This window comes from Amblyraja radiata, chromosome 24 (assembly GCF_010909765.2).
Source record: "Amblyraja radiata isolate CabotCenter1 chromosome 24, sAmbRad1.1.pri, whole genome shotgun sequence".
NCBI classification, from domain to species: Eukaryota; Metazoa; Chordata; class Chondrichthyes; order Rajiformes; family Rajidae; genus Amblyraja; species Amblyraja radiata.
In genome coordinates, this window is record NC_045979.1 from 14,974,719 (window position 1) to 14,991,921 (window position 17,203).

Genomic DNA, 17,203 nt, shown 5'->3' on the forward strand with positions numbered 1-17,203 from the left:
TCAAATGGCGGTGCAGGCTCGAAGGGCCGAATGGCCTACTCCTGCACCTATTTTCTATGTTTCTATGTAAATGCGAGGGTTTACTGTAAACATGTATAAAATGTACTGGAAACACATTCCTTCACAGGTTATCCTGCTTTCTACCGTGGCGTATATTTAAAAATCAGGAAAATAGATAAAAGGGAAATATTGATCATTTTAGAGTCATATAGCATGGAAACAGGTCCTGCAGCCAAACTTGCCCATGCCAACAAGAATGCCCCATCTACGCTAGTCCAACCTGCCAGCATTCGGTCTACATTCGGCTCACCTTTTCATATCCTTGCACATGTCCAAATATCTTTTAAATGACGTTATAGTATCTGTCTCAACTACTCTCTCTGACAACTCGTTCCATATACACACAACCCTATGTGTAAGGAAGTTACTCCTCAGTTTCCTATTACATCTTTCCCTTCGGACAATCCTGCATCCTCTGGTCCTCTATTCCCCTCCGCTGGGTTAAAGACTGTGCATCTATTCCTCCCATGATCTTATCCACCTCTATAAGATCTCCCCTCGTCCCCTTACGCTTCAAGGAATAAAGTCCTTGCTTGCCCTATCTCAGGCCATCGTCCTGGTAGCATCCTCATAAATCTTCTCTGCCATCTTTCCAGCTTAACAATCTTTCCGAAAGCAGGGTGATCAAAGCTGAACACAATACTCCAAAAGCGGCCTTGCCAATTTTGCAGAGTATTCTCTTCTTTAAATGAATACTGAATTCATAAAGATCACAACTAACAGAGATTAATACCACTTTCCTGCATTATTACCATGTCGCCCCATTCCATTAATGACCAGAAATATATCCATCTGTATTAATATATAGGGTGAATGCGGAGTCTTTTACCCAGGAACCAAAGGACACAAGTTCAAGGTGAGAGCATTTACGTTTAGGTTTACTATTGTCACAGGTACCAAGGTAGAGTGAAAAGCTGTGTTTGCATGCTATCCCAACTGATCAGATATACTACCACCTAATTACATGAATACAATCAAGTTGAACTCAAGTACGATAGAGCAAAATGGAAGAAAGAGAGTGCAGCATATAGTTCTTACCATTGTAGCATATTAGTTTCATAAACAAAGTCCAATATCCACAATAGGATAGAGGTGAATTGGACAGGACCTTATTTTATGGAAGGACTATTCAGAAGCCTGATAACGGAGGGGAAGAAGCTCTTGGTGGTGCAGACTTCAGCTTGTGTGCCTTCTGCTGGATGAGAACAGGATGAATGACCAGAGTAGGACAAATCCTTGAATATGTTGGCTGCTTTTCCAAGGCAGCATGAGTGTAGATGGAATCAATGGTGGGAGATCTGACCTGTGTGATGGAGTGGGCTACATCCACAACTCTCTGCAATTCCTTGTGGTTGGGCAGAGCTGTTCCCAAACCAAACTGAGATGCAAGCCGACAATATGCTTTCTCTGGTGCATTTGTAGACCTTTGCATTGGAGAAATGCAACATTTCCTCAGTCCCCTGAGAAAGTTGAGTTTTAACACAAACCCAAGAACAACATTATCACTCTGATGGTGGTGGGTAGATGGAACAAGCTGCCAGAGGAGGTAGTTGTGGCAGGTACTGTAACAGCATTGAAAAGGCGCTTGGACAGGTACAAGGATAGGACAGCATTAGAGGGATATATACCAAACGCCATCTGGGTGAAGAGGTTCTTCTTCATTTCACTCCTAGGTCAACACCATGATGCCTTAAAGCAAATCATAATTAGCTGAAATATGAAAAAAATAAAACACTAAGGGACACATTTTTCTTTGATCACCACTGTTCGAGGTGTGCACTGGTAACACTCTGGACATTCCGTTGAAGTTAATAAAACCAAATATACCAGAGGCAAGTATCAAGAGGCAAGATTCATTCACATGCTGTATTTACTGTCGCCATCCAAACAAATGTGCCATTTTGTTAAGTGGATTACAGGTATAGTTACCTCCTCCAAGTGATCTGTTTCTGGACTAAAACAGCCCACAGAAGACCTCTTTGACATTTTTTTGGTTTGCTGCAAATTTCCATTCTCGTTTATGTGGGCAAAGGCACTGGGCACTTCCGAGTCTAAGTGGTACGATAGGTTGTGGAGGATGCAGATACAGTTTTCAATAGACTGGGAGAAATCGAGACAGTACAGTTAACATAAAGAGAATATTTCCTTTGATGTTCAAGCTGGTGAATCATCAATAATAAGGATGTCATCTAATTGTTAGTTAAATTATATCACAATATTAAAATCTTATATTGTTATCATCATCAAATTGTAGGTAATCCAAGATTAGCTGCATAACTAAATTGTAAACATTTCATCAATAGCCACGGTCTTAACATAATGCTGTAAAATGATTCTTTGAAGCAATCGTGCACACTTTATGAATCAAAACATAGTGCTGAGGTATGAACAGCAATGATCTGACTAAATGATAAAAGCAACCCAAAGTATTAGACTTTAGAGATACAGTGAGGAAACAGGCCCTTTGGCCCACTGAGTCTGCGCTGACTAGCTATCACCCCGTACACTAGCACTATCCTACATACTGGGGACAATTTTACAATTTACAGAAGCCAATTAACCTACAAGTCTTTGGAATGTGGGACGAAACGGAGCACCCTGAGAAAACTCGCGTGGTCACAGGGAGAACATACAAACTCTGTACAGACAGCACCCTTAATCAGGAACGAACCTGGGTCTCTGGCACTGCAAGGCAGCAACTCTACCGCTGTGCCATTGTGCCATCCATCTATTAAAATAATGTAAGTTTATACCAAACTAATATATACATTGTATAAAGAAATCCACAGTCTGGTTTAGCATATGTTGAAATTATGTCCAATTCTGTGTTTAGCATTTTCTGTGGCAATCAAGAGCACCATGCTCAAGCTAAAGAGTGGATACCAAGTTATCTTTCAAAACACATTAAGTTGCATTTACTTCAAAAACAAAACAATTCATAACAAAAAAATTCCTGCATCATTGCTCATTAAAAGGCTTGGTACTTTTTTGTGACATCCAAAATAAGACATATTCTCTAGGTTCAGTTTAGTTTAGAAATTCAAGGCGAGAACAGGCCCGTCGGCCCAGCGAGTCCACACCGACCAACTATTCCCGTATACTAACGCTACCCTACACACGAGGGACAATTTAACCAAGCCAATCAACCTACAAACCTGTACGTCTTTCGAGTGTGGGTGGAAACTGGAGCACCCGGAGAAAACCCACTAAGGTCAGGGGGACAACATACAAAGTCCGTACAGAAGGACCTGTAATCAGGATTGAACCTGGATCTCTGGCACTGTAAGGCAGCAACTCTACCGCTGTGCCACCCCAAAAGATTCAAAAGATAACAGATGCATTTAATAACAGTTAATTTGATACACAGCCTCTGGTACTTTTTTTGTCTTCTTCCTGAACTTAGCATTGCTTGACTGATTAAATCAAATGGAGAACTGGACAGAAAGGAATGTTTTATAGTGCAGGAAGACTTTTTTTCCCTCAGCAAACCACATCACTTCTGATAACTAGGATAAGACATCTGTTATCCCATTACATAAAGCCAAAATAGTATGAATATCTTACACAAGTGCTAAAAGCTTTTGGAACAAAGACATTAAGTTGCACCTCATTTTTTTGTAACTTTATAGTATTTGTATATATACACACACACACACACATACACATCTTTGTCAACATAGTATTTAAATTATTTGGATTAATTCTAGACCAAGGGTTCCCCACCTGGGGTAAATTTACCCAGGGGGTCAATTTGCTGATTCCGGATTTGTACATATTTTTTCTCATTGACTGTGTTTGGTGTCTGATATATCTGTTCGTCAGCGGTTCATAAATAAATGAAATAACATTGTTATGTGTTGCCGGGGGTAAACAGGACGAAAAAAGTTGGGAACCCCTGTTCTAGACAAATAAGTATCCACATAACATGATATTTAAATGATCTGAATTTTATATGCATCCTTATACATTGTGTATGCATATGTTATACATTGTATCTAAAACCTATTGTATATTATATAACACATACAAAACCTATTAGATATACTTACATGCAATTTATATGCATCCCGATCAACATGTTATTTAAATGATCCGAGTTATATGTGTCCTTATTATATGTTATATATTATATAAATTATATATATATCACATCTTCGTGAAAAAACGACGCAGTAATGATAAAATATTTATATATTCCGGTAGACATTTTGCCCCTGGAGTCCAAATCTACCTTATCTGAAAATGTCATGCTTTATTTCTCGAGTTAGTACAGAAAATGTTCAAAAATATGACAGAACTTTGAATTTAAATACGACTGCCTTTCGTTAATGATGTCACAATGGGTCTGCTCCGCGCCATTCTTCCACGCACTGCGAGTGATATCACCCCCCTGATCCCTCCCCCCCCCCCCCCCCGGTTATTCAAAAGACGCAGAAAGACCAAGCAAGTCGGGCCCTGTACCAGAGCTGCCTTTGCCCTCTCTCTCTGTGCCTCTGCCCCCTCTCTCTCCTTGCCTCTGCCCTCTCTCTGTACCCCTGCCCTCTCTCTCTCTCCATGCCTCTGCCCTCTCTCTGTACCACTGTCCCCTCTCTCTCTCTCTCTGTGCCTCTGCCCTCTCTCTCTCTCTCTCTCTCTGCCTCTGCCCTCCCACTGCCTCTCTAGCCGCGCCTGAAAATTGGGGGCTAAGCGTGTGGATAGGGCGGGGGATGGGGTAAAAGGAGCGAATGAATAATATTAATATAATACGTTGGGGTGGTTAGTGTGTGTGCATGGGGTGGTTAGTGTGTGTGTGTGTGACGCAGCAGCCCAACCCCCCCCCCCCCCCAAAGGGGTCCCACTTGGTCGTTATATGCTAAAGATCTACTAGACATGCTTATATACACAATATATGCATCCTTACCAACTTCACACTAAAGTTAAATGATCCGGATTAACTGTGTTACCTTTTCATCAGCTTGGTTTGCAGCGATACATGCTTGAACATGAGACATGAGAGAATCAATTAAACCAGGAGAGTTCCGCATCCGCTGCCGACCACTCTCCCCGGCCGAGCTCAGATTCCTAAAGAGAAAGTACATACGATAGTGTCAGAGAGGAGACAGGGACGGATCAGAGATAGACACAAAAAGCTGAAGTAACCCAGCGGGACAGGCAGCATCTGCGGAAAGAAGAAGGGTCTCGACCCGAAATGTAACCCATGAGTCTGAAGAAGGGTCTCGACCTGAAATGTCACCCATTCCTTCTATCCAGAGATGCTGCCTGTCCCGTAACTCCAGCTTTTTGTGTCTATCTTCAGTTTAAAGCAGCATCTGCAGTTTCTTCCTACACAGGGATGGATCAGGACCAGTACCAAGGAAGGCAGGGTGGAGGGAGCGAGGGTGGGGTGGAGCGAGGGCAGCAAAGTGGAGCGATCAAGCTGATCACACCATAGCTTCCACCACTATTGTTGTACTTTCGTCACAAAATTTGATAGGCACATCTCATGTGATGTACACAATTTAGACAAAGATCAACCAAAACTGTAAAGCATGCACAATGATAAGACAAATCCCACACACCATCTTACTCCTTTACCAATAAATGCACAATAAGAGTGATGCATAAATCGCACTCCACTTTGACTTCTATATTCAATAATGCAATTAGCCACTCCGGGTACTTCCAACACTGTGGTTGACTGCAAATGCATTGGAGAATACTCTCACTGTCAGTCACAGAGCATTAATAATGTTATAGACACAAAAAGCTGGAGTAACTCAGCGGGAACGGCAGCATCTCTGGAGGGAAGGAATGGATGATGTTTCGGGTCGAGATCCTTCTTGTTGGGCAGACAGCAATCCCAAGATCTTAATAGTAAACATTGTCAGAAAACTGCTCACTAGAAAGGGAGATGAGATGTTTTATATGGAACGGGTGAATGCTCCCACAGCAATAGGTTTCCCACAATCATTTACAAATCAATGAAATGCCACTAAAGGAAGAATTGAAAATACCCCACCGATCATGCAATGGTGGTTGAAAGAAGAACAGAGTTATGGGCCTGTCCCACTTAGGCGATGCAGTCGCCACATGGTTGCCACATGCTCGCGGGTGGTTGCCGGGGAGTCGCCTTCATGGTCGTGAGGAGTTCCCACATTCTGGGAACAAGTCGCGGGCTCTTTATGGTCCCCGTGAATTTTTCAACATGTTGAAAAAATAGCGGCGACCGGAATGAAGCCGTCGTGGAGAGTAGCGAGAATTCTCGTGCCGTAGGTGGGTCGCCAGGAGGTCGAAGGTTCTCATAAGTCATTGGCTCATTGGGAAAAAACAACGTAAGCAGTAGTTTTCAGAACGAAGGATAACTGATAAATGTCTGCCAAGCTTCACAGCCGTGTATCTCTGGCTTCTTAAAAGTTGTCTCCACTCCTTCTTCCCCCCTCTCTTTTAAAGGACTTACCGTACCCTTCCTGTTCATCGCGGTGTGTGTCTGTATCACCTTGGCTTTGCACCGAGTGAATTTCACTCAGACAGCGCTCCCCCCGCTTGCCCCGTCCCCCACCCGCGTAACGGGCTGGTGAAGGGTGGTGTGTGTGTGTGTGTGTGTGTGTGTGTGTGTGTGTGTGTGTGTGTGTGTGTGTGTGTGTGTGAGAGAGAGTGTGAGTGAGTGATGTAGGGTGTGTGTGTGTGTGTGTGTGTGTGTGTGTGTGTGTGTGTGTGTGTGTGTGTGTGTGTGTGTGTGTGTGTGTGTGAGAGAGAGTGTGAGTGTGAGTGTCCCATTAATGCTTCAAGCGAAAGACCATTTATCAGAAAGTTCGCAAAGGGTCTTTCTTCTTAAATGTTAACTTTTGTTTCACTTTCCACAGATGCTGCCACAAATATATCCAAGATTTGGTCGCGGACAGTTTGGAAGGGGTTTCCATACCTCAGACACCCTGTAGCATTGTGAAAGGTTTCCGACTCCATGGTTTCTGGACTTTGAAGTCCTTGCGAAGTGTGGGGAATGATTGCATAATCAGTCAGCACTGGCAAAGCATCATTGATCAGGTCCTCCTTTAGATCATCACACGATGAAAGGTTCCACAGAAGTCCTAATAAAATGTAAAACAATTGTAATTTTAAATATGGAACATGTTTAAGAAAAAAACATTTATTTGAAGCATTCATTTATTTCTATCCTCGTCAATGCATCCCTTATTCCCCCCAAAAAAGGATTCCTTAGACTACACTTCTTTAACAGGCAAAAGGGTTCACATCCCTTGCCCCCTTACTTGACCCAACAAATCGTATACATGTCAAGAGGTCAGGCAATCATTTGATGCTCCCTTCCCATGTCATTTATCTCCTGATCTTTCTCTTCACCACAACCATACCTCCAACCACCCTAACTTAGATATCATTCACACAACCAATCTCTGATAAAAGAAGATAGACAGGAAAGATTTAAGAACTGGAGGGGGATCGGAGGGAGTGGTGGGTGCAAGGAATGAGCTGTCAGAGGCAGTAGTTAAGGCAGATACTATCACACCGTTTAAGAATCACTTAGATGGGTACATGGATAGGACAGGTTTAGCGGGATATGGGCCAAACGCAGGCAGGTGGGATTAGTGTAGATGTTGACCGGTGCGGGCAAGTTGGGCCGAAGAGCCTGCTTCCATGCTGTAAGACCCCTTGACACAAAATGCTGGAGTAACTCAGTGGGTCAGGAACATCTCTGAAGAAAAGGAATCAGTGACGTTTCGGGTTGGAACCCTACACTGGCGTTTGCAGGAGTTTTACAGGTGACAATGCAGTGGTGTTCCATGGTATCCAATGTCAACTCGTTCCCATGTCTCAACACCAATTCATTTTTTTTGAATAGATGATAACATTACTTTCAGAGTGGACGTTTGCAGGAGGCTTACAAGATGGAGGATAAGAAAGAGAGATAGAGGGAAGCAGGGTAATGTAAACGTACGGGGAATTGAGATCCATAGCAATAAATATACCAAAATTGTACAGAAGTTTGTACCAGTTATTTGCTTCTTTGTTTCGGGATCCCGTGTCTCTCTCAGGAGCTGAAGTACTTGCTTGATTCCATCATTCCTCTTTACTTCCACCTTATTGACGACGCTTTTATACACTGCATTTCTCAGAGCTGCACATGCAGATTGCTGAACATTTACATCTTTGGTTCTCAAAAGGTTAATCAGTTGAGGGATTGCACCCATTTGGTAAATCTGAAATAAAACCAATAAAGGTTTATTAAATTTGATTGGATGATATATTAGCTTTAGATTCGTTTAGAGATACACAAGGGAAACATGCCCTTTGCGCACTGAGTCCACGCTGACCATCGACTGCCCATTAACACGATGCTACCTGTGCTACTGAGTTACTCCAACGTTTTGTGAATATATATGGTCTCAACAAAACCTTATACAGACACAGCAAGATCTACAATTTTTATACTCCATCCCATTGGAATAAAGCACATCATTCCATATTATTTTCTAGCTGTCTACTCCAATTAGCTGTTTCTTGCATTGAGCCATCCAGGTATCTTTGTACACAAACATTTAATAGTCTCTTACTATATCCTAGCTTTTCCTTCTGTCTAGCATGTGGATAATTTCACATCTCTTTTCATTACACTCCGTCTACCATCTTTTCACCCACTGATTCCATTTGCAGATTTTATTTTCCATCCTTCTCTGGACTTCCATCTTCTCATGATTTCCTTCCTTTGAATCATTTGCAAACCTCCCATTGTTAAGTTTAGTTTATTGTCACGTATATCGAGGTGCAGCGAAAAGCTTTTGTTGCTTGCTATCCAGCCAGCAAAAAGACAATACATTATTACAATCAAGCCATTTACAGTGTATAGATACATGATAAGGGAATAATGCTTAGTGCAAGGTAAAGCCAGCAAAGTTCGAGGGACACCAAAGAGGTAGATATTAGTTCAGCACTGGTCTCCGGTTGTGACAGGATGATTGAGTTGCCTGATAACAGCTGGAAAGACACTGTCCCTGAATCTGGTGAATGTGTGTTTTCACAAGTCTATATCTTTTGTCTGATGGGAGAGGGGAGAAGAGGAAATCGCCAGGGTGAGATTCCACACTGCACTGCACCCCGGCACCTATCTATTGTGATGCTTTTGCAAATAGCCTTTTGGAAAATCCTGATACATTATAGCCACAGACCTTTCTTTGTCTATTCTTCTAGTTACATTCTCAAAAGCTTCAATAGATGTGCAACACACAATTTCCCTTGATTAAAAATACTGATTCAGCCTGAAACATAATACTTTTCTAAGTGTCTCAGTTTTCCTGCTCGTTTCCTTTGTAAACAGAGAGGTTTCATTTGTTGTTTCGCATCTGTTGGAACGTTTCCAGAATCCAGACATGTTAGAAGATTACCACAGCTCTGGCAACATTTGCCTCGTATTTAGTTTAGTTTGGATGTGCAGCATGGAAAAAGGTTCTTTATACCACTTTTGTCCATCGATCACTCATTCACACTAATTCTATGTTATCAGAGTTTTGCTTCCATTCCCAACACATTAATTAACCTTCAAAACCGGAGCATCCGGGAAAAAATCCATGCTGTCACAGGGAGAACATGCAAATACCACACAGACATACACAGCAATTGCACTTCTAATCATATATATAGACCGTAAACATTAACTTGTTTCTCTGTCAATAATTGTTAGGTTTAGAGATACAGTGTGGAAACAGGCCCTTCGACCCACCAAGTCTGCGCCAACCAACGATCAACTCGTTCTATCCTAGACATTAGGGTCTCTGGTCCTGTGATGCGCCAGCTCTGCACTTTAGCCTTTAGAGACAGCGAATAAGCAGCCATTCAGCCCACCGAGCCATGACAACCAGCAATCAACCCGTACATTAACACTATCCTACACACTAGGGACAATTTACAGATGTCAAATAATCTACAAACCTGTACGTCTTCGGAATGTGGGAGGAAACTAGAGCACCTGGAGAACATCCATGCAAGCACAGGGAGAATGTACAAACTTTGTACAGACAGACCCGTAGTCAGGATCGAACTCGGGTCTATGGCGCTGTAAGGCAGCAACTCTACCGCTGCACCACTGTGCTAGCTCCTGGGATCTTTTCTCTTGTGATATCAATTACTTTAGATTGCTCACTTGTTTTTCTTATTTGATGGCTACGCTTTAGTAAACTTTTAGTTCGACTTTCAATGAAGACGTACAAAACATTTGGTTCTATTTCAGACATTTTCTTATTCACTCTTATTAACTCCTTTCTGAACGTCTAGAAAGTTCCATGTTTACTTTGTTTAAGAAGGAACTGCAGATGCTGGAAAATCAAAGGTAGACAAAAATGCTTGAGAAACTCAGTGGGTGAGGCAGCATTTATGGAGCGAAGGAAATAGGCAACATTTCGGGTCGAAACCCTTCTTCTGAAGAAGAGTCTCGACCTGAAACGTTGCCTACTTCCTTCGCTCCATAGATGCTGCCTCACCCGCTGAGTTTCTCCAGCATTTTTGTCTACCGTCCATGTTTACTTTTGTGTCTTCATCTTTACAAATTGTAGAAATTCTTAAAAGCATTTCAAACTTTTTATTTACATTCATTTAATTTTGTATATTTTCTACAACGGTTTCCATCTCCACCTGGCATATCTGTCAGTTACTTCATTAGCTTTCCTTTCAAATATCAACTATGATTTTAGTTAGATCCACAGATTGATCACTTTTACCCTTTCTTTATTACTGAGTGTAGATACATTGAGAACCATGACACATGGCTTGGTGGCAAGATGGCTCAGCGATAGAGTTGCTGCCTTATCGCGCCAGAGACTCAGGTTTGATCCTGGCTTATGGGCGCTTGTCTGTAAACAGTTGGTACGCTCTCCCCATGACCTGCGTGGGTTTTCTCCGGGTGCTCCGGTCTCCTCACGGACTCCAAAGACATACAGGTTTGTGGGTTAATTGGCTAGGTATAAATGTAAAAATTGTCCGCTGTGTCGGATGGTGTTAATGTGCGGGGATCGCTGGTCGATGCGGACTCTGTGGGCTTGTTTCTGCACTCTATATCTAAAGTAAATTTGTTTAAATGTCAGCCACAGCAAATCTTCCATCATATCATTCAATATGACTTCAGCCTCTATTTTAGACAAATCACCTTTTATGCCAATTACTTTTATATGTAAACTCAAATCTAAAAAACTCTGGTCACTCTTAAACTGTACGAGAAATGTTATCATATTACTATCACTCTTCCCAAAGTATTCCCATAGTGGGATTATCAATTAATCCTGCTTCATCACACGTGATCAGGTAAAAATCCATCCACCTATTATTGAAGACACAAGGTTACTGCAGATGCTTGTTTTTACAAAAAAAAAGACACAAAGTGCTGGTGTAACTCAGCAGGTCAGAGAACATGGGTAGTTGACATTTTGAGTCAGAAACCTTCTTCAGTCCAAAGAAGGGTTTCGACTCGAATCATCACTTATCCGTGTTCTCCAGGGATGTTGCCTTATCCACCGAGTTACTCCAGCACTTTGTGTCTATTTTCTATCGATTATTGAATGTATGCACGCACTATCTTGCAGTATTGATGTTGGATAATGTCTTGACAAGGTCTGGAATTAAGATATCCTTCTTTTTGCAAAATAAGTCCAAGTCCTGCTTGTCTTATTAAAAAAAACATGCCTTACCACCAAACGGTGCAGTCAATTTAAAAGTGGACAACATGTAGCCAAAATTTTTACTGCAGGCAAAATGAAAACTATGCAATAGGTGGACTTTATTTTTTTCTGCTAAACATTCTACTTAGTTCATTAAAAGCGGCTTCTGTTCAGAAATGTTTGCAATGTTATACTTTACCGTTGCTTTAGCGTTATCATCTTTAAAGCACTCCTGCTGGATGTAGGAAGAAGCAAACACCAACATATTGGGATCTTGGTTGTTTAAAAGAGCCACTGCTTTCCTTAGGTTCATATCTCCATCGATTTCACTGCAACAGATCATAAAACATTAATGCAATTAAAATATAATTTTGACGCAGCTCTACTTTGTGTCTTTTACAATGCATGATTTTACTTACAGCTTAGCAATGTATTTAGTTGAACATATGTTTATTTTTTTGCTCTAAAGTATTACTCAAGACTAGCTACTTTCCAGATAAACTGTTACCTAATGCTTGCTGCTAGTAAACAATGGATGGCACAATGGTGCATCAATAGAGTTGCTGCCTCACAGTGCCAGAGACCCAGGTTCGATCCTGACTACAGGCGCTATCTGTATGGAGTTGGTACTTTCTCCATGTGATTGCCTGGGTTGTCTCCGGGTGCTCCGATTTCCTCCCACGTTCTAAAGATGCAAGGGCCTGTCCCACTTGGTGATTTTTTCAGCGACTGCCGGCGTCATTGACCGAAAGATTTTGAACATTTCAAAATCCAGCGGTGGCAAAATGTTGCGACACTTGAGGAGACACCCTGCGCCAATACGTCATCACGCCGCGTCACCGCCACATCATGCCGTGACTTTGTCGGTGACCTGATACGTCAGTCAATTGACTTCTGTAAATTGTCCCTTGTGTCTAGGATAGAACGGGTGTAAATGGTTGATCGTTGGTCGGCACGGACTCGGTGGGTCGAAGGGCCTGATTCCACACTGTATCTCTAAACCTAACAATTATTGACAGAGAAACAAGTTAATGTTTAAGGTCTGTATATATGATTAGAAGTGCAATTGCTGTGTATTTCGTTGGTTCCTATACCTGGAAGTCTAAATACGGTTAGGTTAAGAGGTTTGCAGAACACTTCAGTTTAGACCACGTGTTCCTCCTAGCTGGTTGCCAGGGATCTACCTCTCTGATCCTGATCTCCAATATGATTCAACAAATCTAGGGTGGCACAGTGGCGCAGCTGGTGGAGCTGATGCCTCACATCACCGGAGATCCTGCCTGCGTGCATTTGGCACATTCTCCCTTTGATCACTTGGGCTTCCTTTGGGTGCTCCGGTTTCCAAAGACGTGCAGGTTTGCAGATTAATTGGTCCCTGAACAACCGCCCTCAATGTGTAGCCAATGAATGCAAAAGTGGGACAACACAGAACTTGTGTGATCAGGTCATGGATGATCAGCGTGGTCTCGGTGGGCCGATGGGCTTGTTTCCATGCTACATCTCTAAACACCAAAAAACATAAATGCGAGCTTGAGGAACAGTTTGGTCAGCTTACATTTTGGTCATCTTTGCAATTCCATTCAGTTATAACCCGAGCAGTTTACACTTGACACACTGATGCTAAAAGAACTTGCTTACTTCACATGCTGGACATCATATCCACACCAGTGCATTTCTCACCATTCAGAATAATTAACTAAGTCTTTAGAAACATGCTAAAATGTCCTCTGCAACTTGCAAAATGGTGAAGATGCAGCTGAAAGTAATATTTTGGGTCACTTTAGAACATTCCTTTTGGTAAAAATATCCAGAAAGTTAAAACAAGTGGCAGTGAACAAAGTACAACTGTACGGATCAGGAGTGATAGTTGCAAAGTAACAAAGATGAAAGATTAACAATTGTTTATTTTTTGTACTTTGGAACTTGAGACGTCTATTCTAAATATTAATGCAGTAAAATGCGAAGATTATACAAATCAATTGTCAAGACCATTCTTCAGAACCATGTTCTCCAGCGATGCTACCTGACCTGCTGAGTTACTCCCGCACTGTGTACTTTTGCAGCATCTGCAGTTCTTTGTTTCTACCGATTGATGGCATTGAAACAGAAAATGCTTGAAATATTCAGTAGGTCAGACACTGTTTGTGGGAAGTTTGTGTAAGCCAGTTACCAACTTGTTGTAAGAATTGAGAGAGTTATGCCCCTGTCCCACTTAGGAAACCTGAACGGAAACCTCTGGAGACTTTGCGCCCCACCCAAGGTTTCCGTGCGGTTCCCGGAGGTTGCAGGTAGTGGAAGCAGGTGGGGAGACTGACAAAAACCTCCGGGAACCGCACGGAAACCTTGGGTGGGGCGCAAAGTCTCCAGAGGTTTCTGTTCAGGGTTCCTAAGTGAGACAGGGGCGTTAGTTTCAAGTTGCAGTGAAGATGGGGGTGGGGGGGAGGGGGGTGTGGAAGAGAGATAAAACAAAGGGACTATTTGTGACTGGGTGAGACCTTGGAGATTTGATGCTCCTTTCAAATCAGATCGGTCTTGGTTCTGTACATTACACAAGGACCCTTGGTTGAGGAGATGACTTTGGAATTTTAATTACTGTCGCCATAGTGCATGTTAGAAATACCAGAACACAATCACAGCCCCCAGTAGAATGGTTTTTAACACATAAACCAGCAATCAACGTATTCTTAAACTTGGGAGGAACTGATTCTGTTATGAATGAAATGGAATGCTTAAAGTCTCCTCATTGCTATAAAGATCCACATTTCACCACCACTCATTCACCTGTTCAGGAAGGTCCTTGAATATATTTGCTGGGGCCAGGCAAATATGGCTAGGCAGAACTATAGGTGGATGCTGCTAAGGAACATTTTAGTTTAGTTTATTGTAACACTTACCAAGGTACAATGAAAATCTTTTCTGTTGCATGCTCTCTAGTCAGCAGAAAGACTATGCTTGATTACAATCAAGCTGTCTAGGTTTCTCGCCATTTTATGCAATCCATTTAAAGATCCCCTCAGCTTACATCATTTTAAAGAAAGCATCCCAAACCTAATCACCCTTTCCTCACAACTGTAAAGTGATGTTCTCCATTTTTAACAAGAACCTCATAAATCTCCCCAAAAGCTTCTGTAATGCCATCATTACATTCTTGTAATGTCTCATTTATTATTGTCACGTGTAAGCTTTTTTGTTGTGTTCAGTCAGTGAAAAGACTATACATCATTACAATCAAGCCATCCACAGTGTACAGATACAGGAGAAAGGGAGTATTGTCTTTAGTGCAAGATAAAGTCCAGTATAGTTTGATTAAAGATAGTCCGAGGATCTCCAATGAGGTAGATGGTAGATAGACACAAAAAGCTGGAGTAAATCAGCAGGACAGGCAGCATCTGGGGAGAGAAGGAATGGGTGACATTTCGGGTCGAGACCCTTCTTCAGACAAAATGTAAGTCAGGACCGCTGTCTCGTTGGTGATGGGATGGTTCAGTAGACTGATAACAACTCGGAAGTACTGTCCCCGACGGGAGAGTGAAGAGGGAGTCTCCAGGGTGAAAAAGGGTCTTGACTGGAAACGTCACCCATTCCTTTTCTCCAGAGATGCTGCCTGTTCCGCTAAGTTACTCCAGCATTTTGTGTCTATCTCCAGGGTGAGACAGGTCCTCCAACGTGCTGGTGGCCTTGCCGTGGAGGCGTGGTGTAGATGGAGTTAATGCAAGGGAGGTTAATTTGTATCTGGAATTCACGGCAGGAGAGGGAGGTGAAAGTCCTTTAAATCACTAATTTCTGGAGAAAAAAAAAATCCGTGCTGCAGGAAAAATGACACAAACTACATTGCCCTTGCAGACACCCAGAACTGACTTGATGAAACAAATGGTTTCCTTCTTTCTCAGTGAAATCCCTGAGTATCAGGGGCGGCACAATGTTGCAGTGGTAGAGCTGCAGCCTTATAGCGCCGGAGACCCGGGTTCGATCCCGACTACGGGCACTGTCAGTATGAACTTTGTGCGTTCTCTCCGTGACCGAGTGGGCTTTTTCCCACATTCCAAAGACGTAGTTTGTTGGTTAATTGGCTTCTGCAAATTGTCCCTAATGTGTAGGACACTGCTACATTGGGCCTTGGGGCCTGTTTTCAAGCTGTATCTCTAGAGTCTAAAATCTTATCAAAACAAAATCATAATTAAACTTACCGCACTCCCTCTGTTGTCTTCCTGGAATCAGTCCTCTTCGGAGTTTGAAATTGTATGCCTGACTGAACAAACTTTACATCAGTAGGGCTTCTCTTATCTGAGAGCTGGCGAGAACGCCATGTCCTGGCCCTTTTCACATAAAGACTCTTGGTCCGATTTACAGTTCGGTTGTTGTTTTTCACCCGTCTCATTGTTGGTAAAGTCCCCACCTTAACGAGGTCCGGTTCACTTCGGCTGGTCGAAATGCCGTGGAAAAACACGTCGTCACCCTGCGGAGTCAGCGGGCCAGAGTATTTGCGACCCGATGGGGCGCTGATCGTTCGGTCCCCCTTCACACTGTACGAACTGAATACGTTCCGTTGGCGCGTTCCTCTTCCGAATCCTGATCCATAATGCTGGCTGTCTTCCATATGAGAAAATCCATTACTATAATGAATACTCTGTGAAAATAAGTTGAGCATGTTAAGCCTTCAATATTGATTTTTTTTCAACTATAAATATAGTTATTGCAGGTACTATCAAAAAATTTAAGAGATATTTGACCAGGTACATGGATAGGATAGGTTTAGACGGTTATGGGCCAAGCATGGGCAGGTGGAACGTATAGATGAGGCAAGTTCCAGGCACTTATCACTATGTGTAAAAAATACATTTCCAGTTTAATCTCCTGCAAACCCTGCCCCTCTCACTTTAACGCTAAGCCCCCTAGTCTTTGGCATTTCCACATGGAGGGGGGAGAAAGCATCTGACGTCTCTTCCCTGCCTGTCCCATACCAGCCATCAGAAGCAACCTCAGTACACTGTGACTCTTTGCTCTGAGCACAATGGCAGAGGGCAGTAACATGCACCAGATTCCTGTTGAAGATAGACACAAAATGCTGGAGTAACTCAGCGGGACAGGCAGCATCCCTGGGGCGAAGGAACGGGTGATGTGTTGGGTCGAGACCCTTCCTCAGACTCTGAAGAAGGGTCTCAAACTGAAACGTTACCCATTCCTTCTCTCCAGAGAAGCTGCCTGTCTCGCTGAGTTACTCCAGCATTATGTGTCTATCTTAGGTTTAAACCAGCATCCTTCCTACCGAATTCCTACTGTTCAGGGTCCCTGCATAGCATTACACAGTAGGAGTGACTCCAAAACAAGTGTTGTTGGTAAAATATATAGTGTAGTCTTCAATGGCTCGGATTACAGAGCTACTGAACAGTTGCACTCTCCCATCACCCATATTAGATTCAAAGTAAAGTTTGTTCCCTGTACTCCACCACATATCTCAAATTCTCTCAGTGAGCCACAAGATGCTGTTTAACACTAAAAGGTTA

The 17,203-nt window shown here is 42.6% G+C and overlaps 1 protein-coding gene across 1 annotated transcript in view; it reads right to left on the reverse strand.

Moving 5' to 3' along the window:
• The window catches only part of pkp1 (plakophilin 1), a 38,767-nt gene that overhangs the window by 10,973 nt on the left and 10,591 nt on the right, over window positions 1-17,203 (reverse strand). Inside the window, exons 3-8 of the mRNA XM_033042476.1 lie at window positions 15,887-16,326; window positions 11,899-12,028; window positions 8,048-8,255; window positions 6,962-7,127; window positions 5,004-5,121; window positions 1,990-2,160 (exon numbers count right to left, since the gene is read on the reverse strand). Coding sequence (XP_032898367.1) covers window positions 1,990-2,160; window positions 5,004-5,121; window positions 6,962-7,127; window positions 8,048-8,255; window positions 11,899-12,028; window positions 15,887-16,326 — 1,233 coding nt within the window. The remainder of the gene's footprint in view (window positions 1-1,989; window positions 2,161-5,003; window positions 5,122-6,961; window positions 7,128-8,047; window positions 8,256-11,898; window positions 12,029-15,886; window positions 16,327-17,203) is intronic.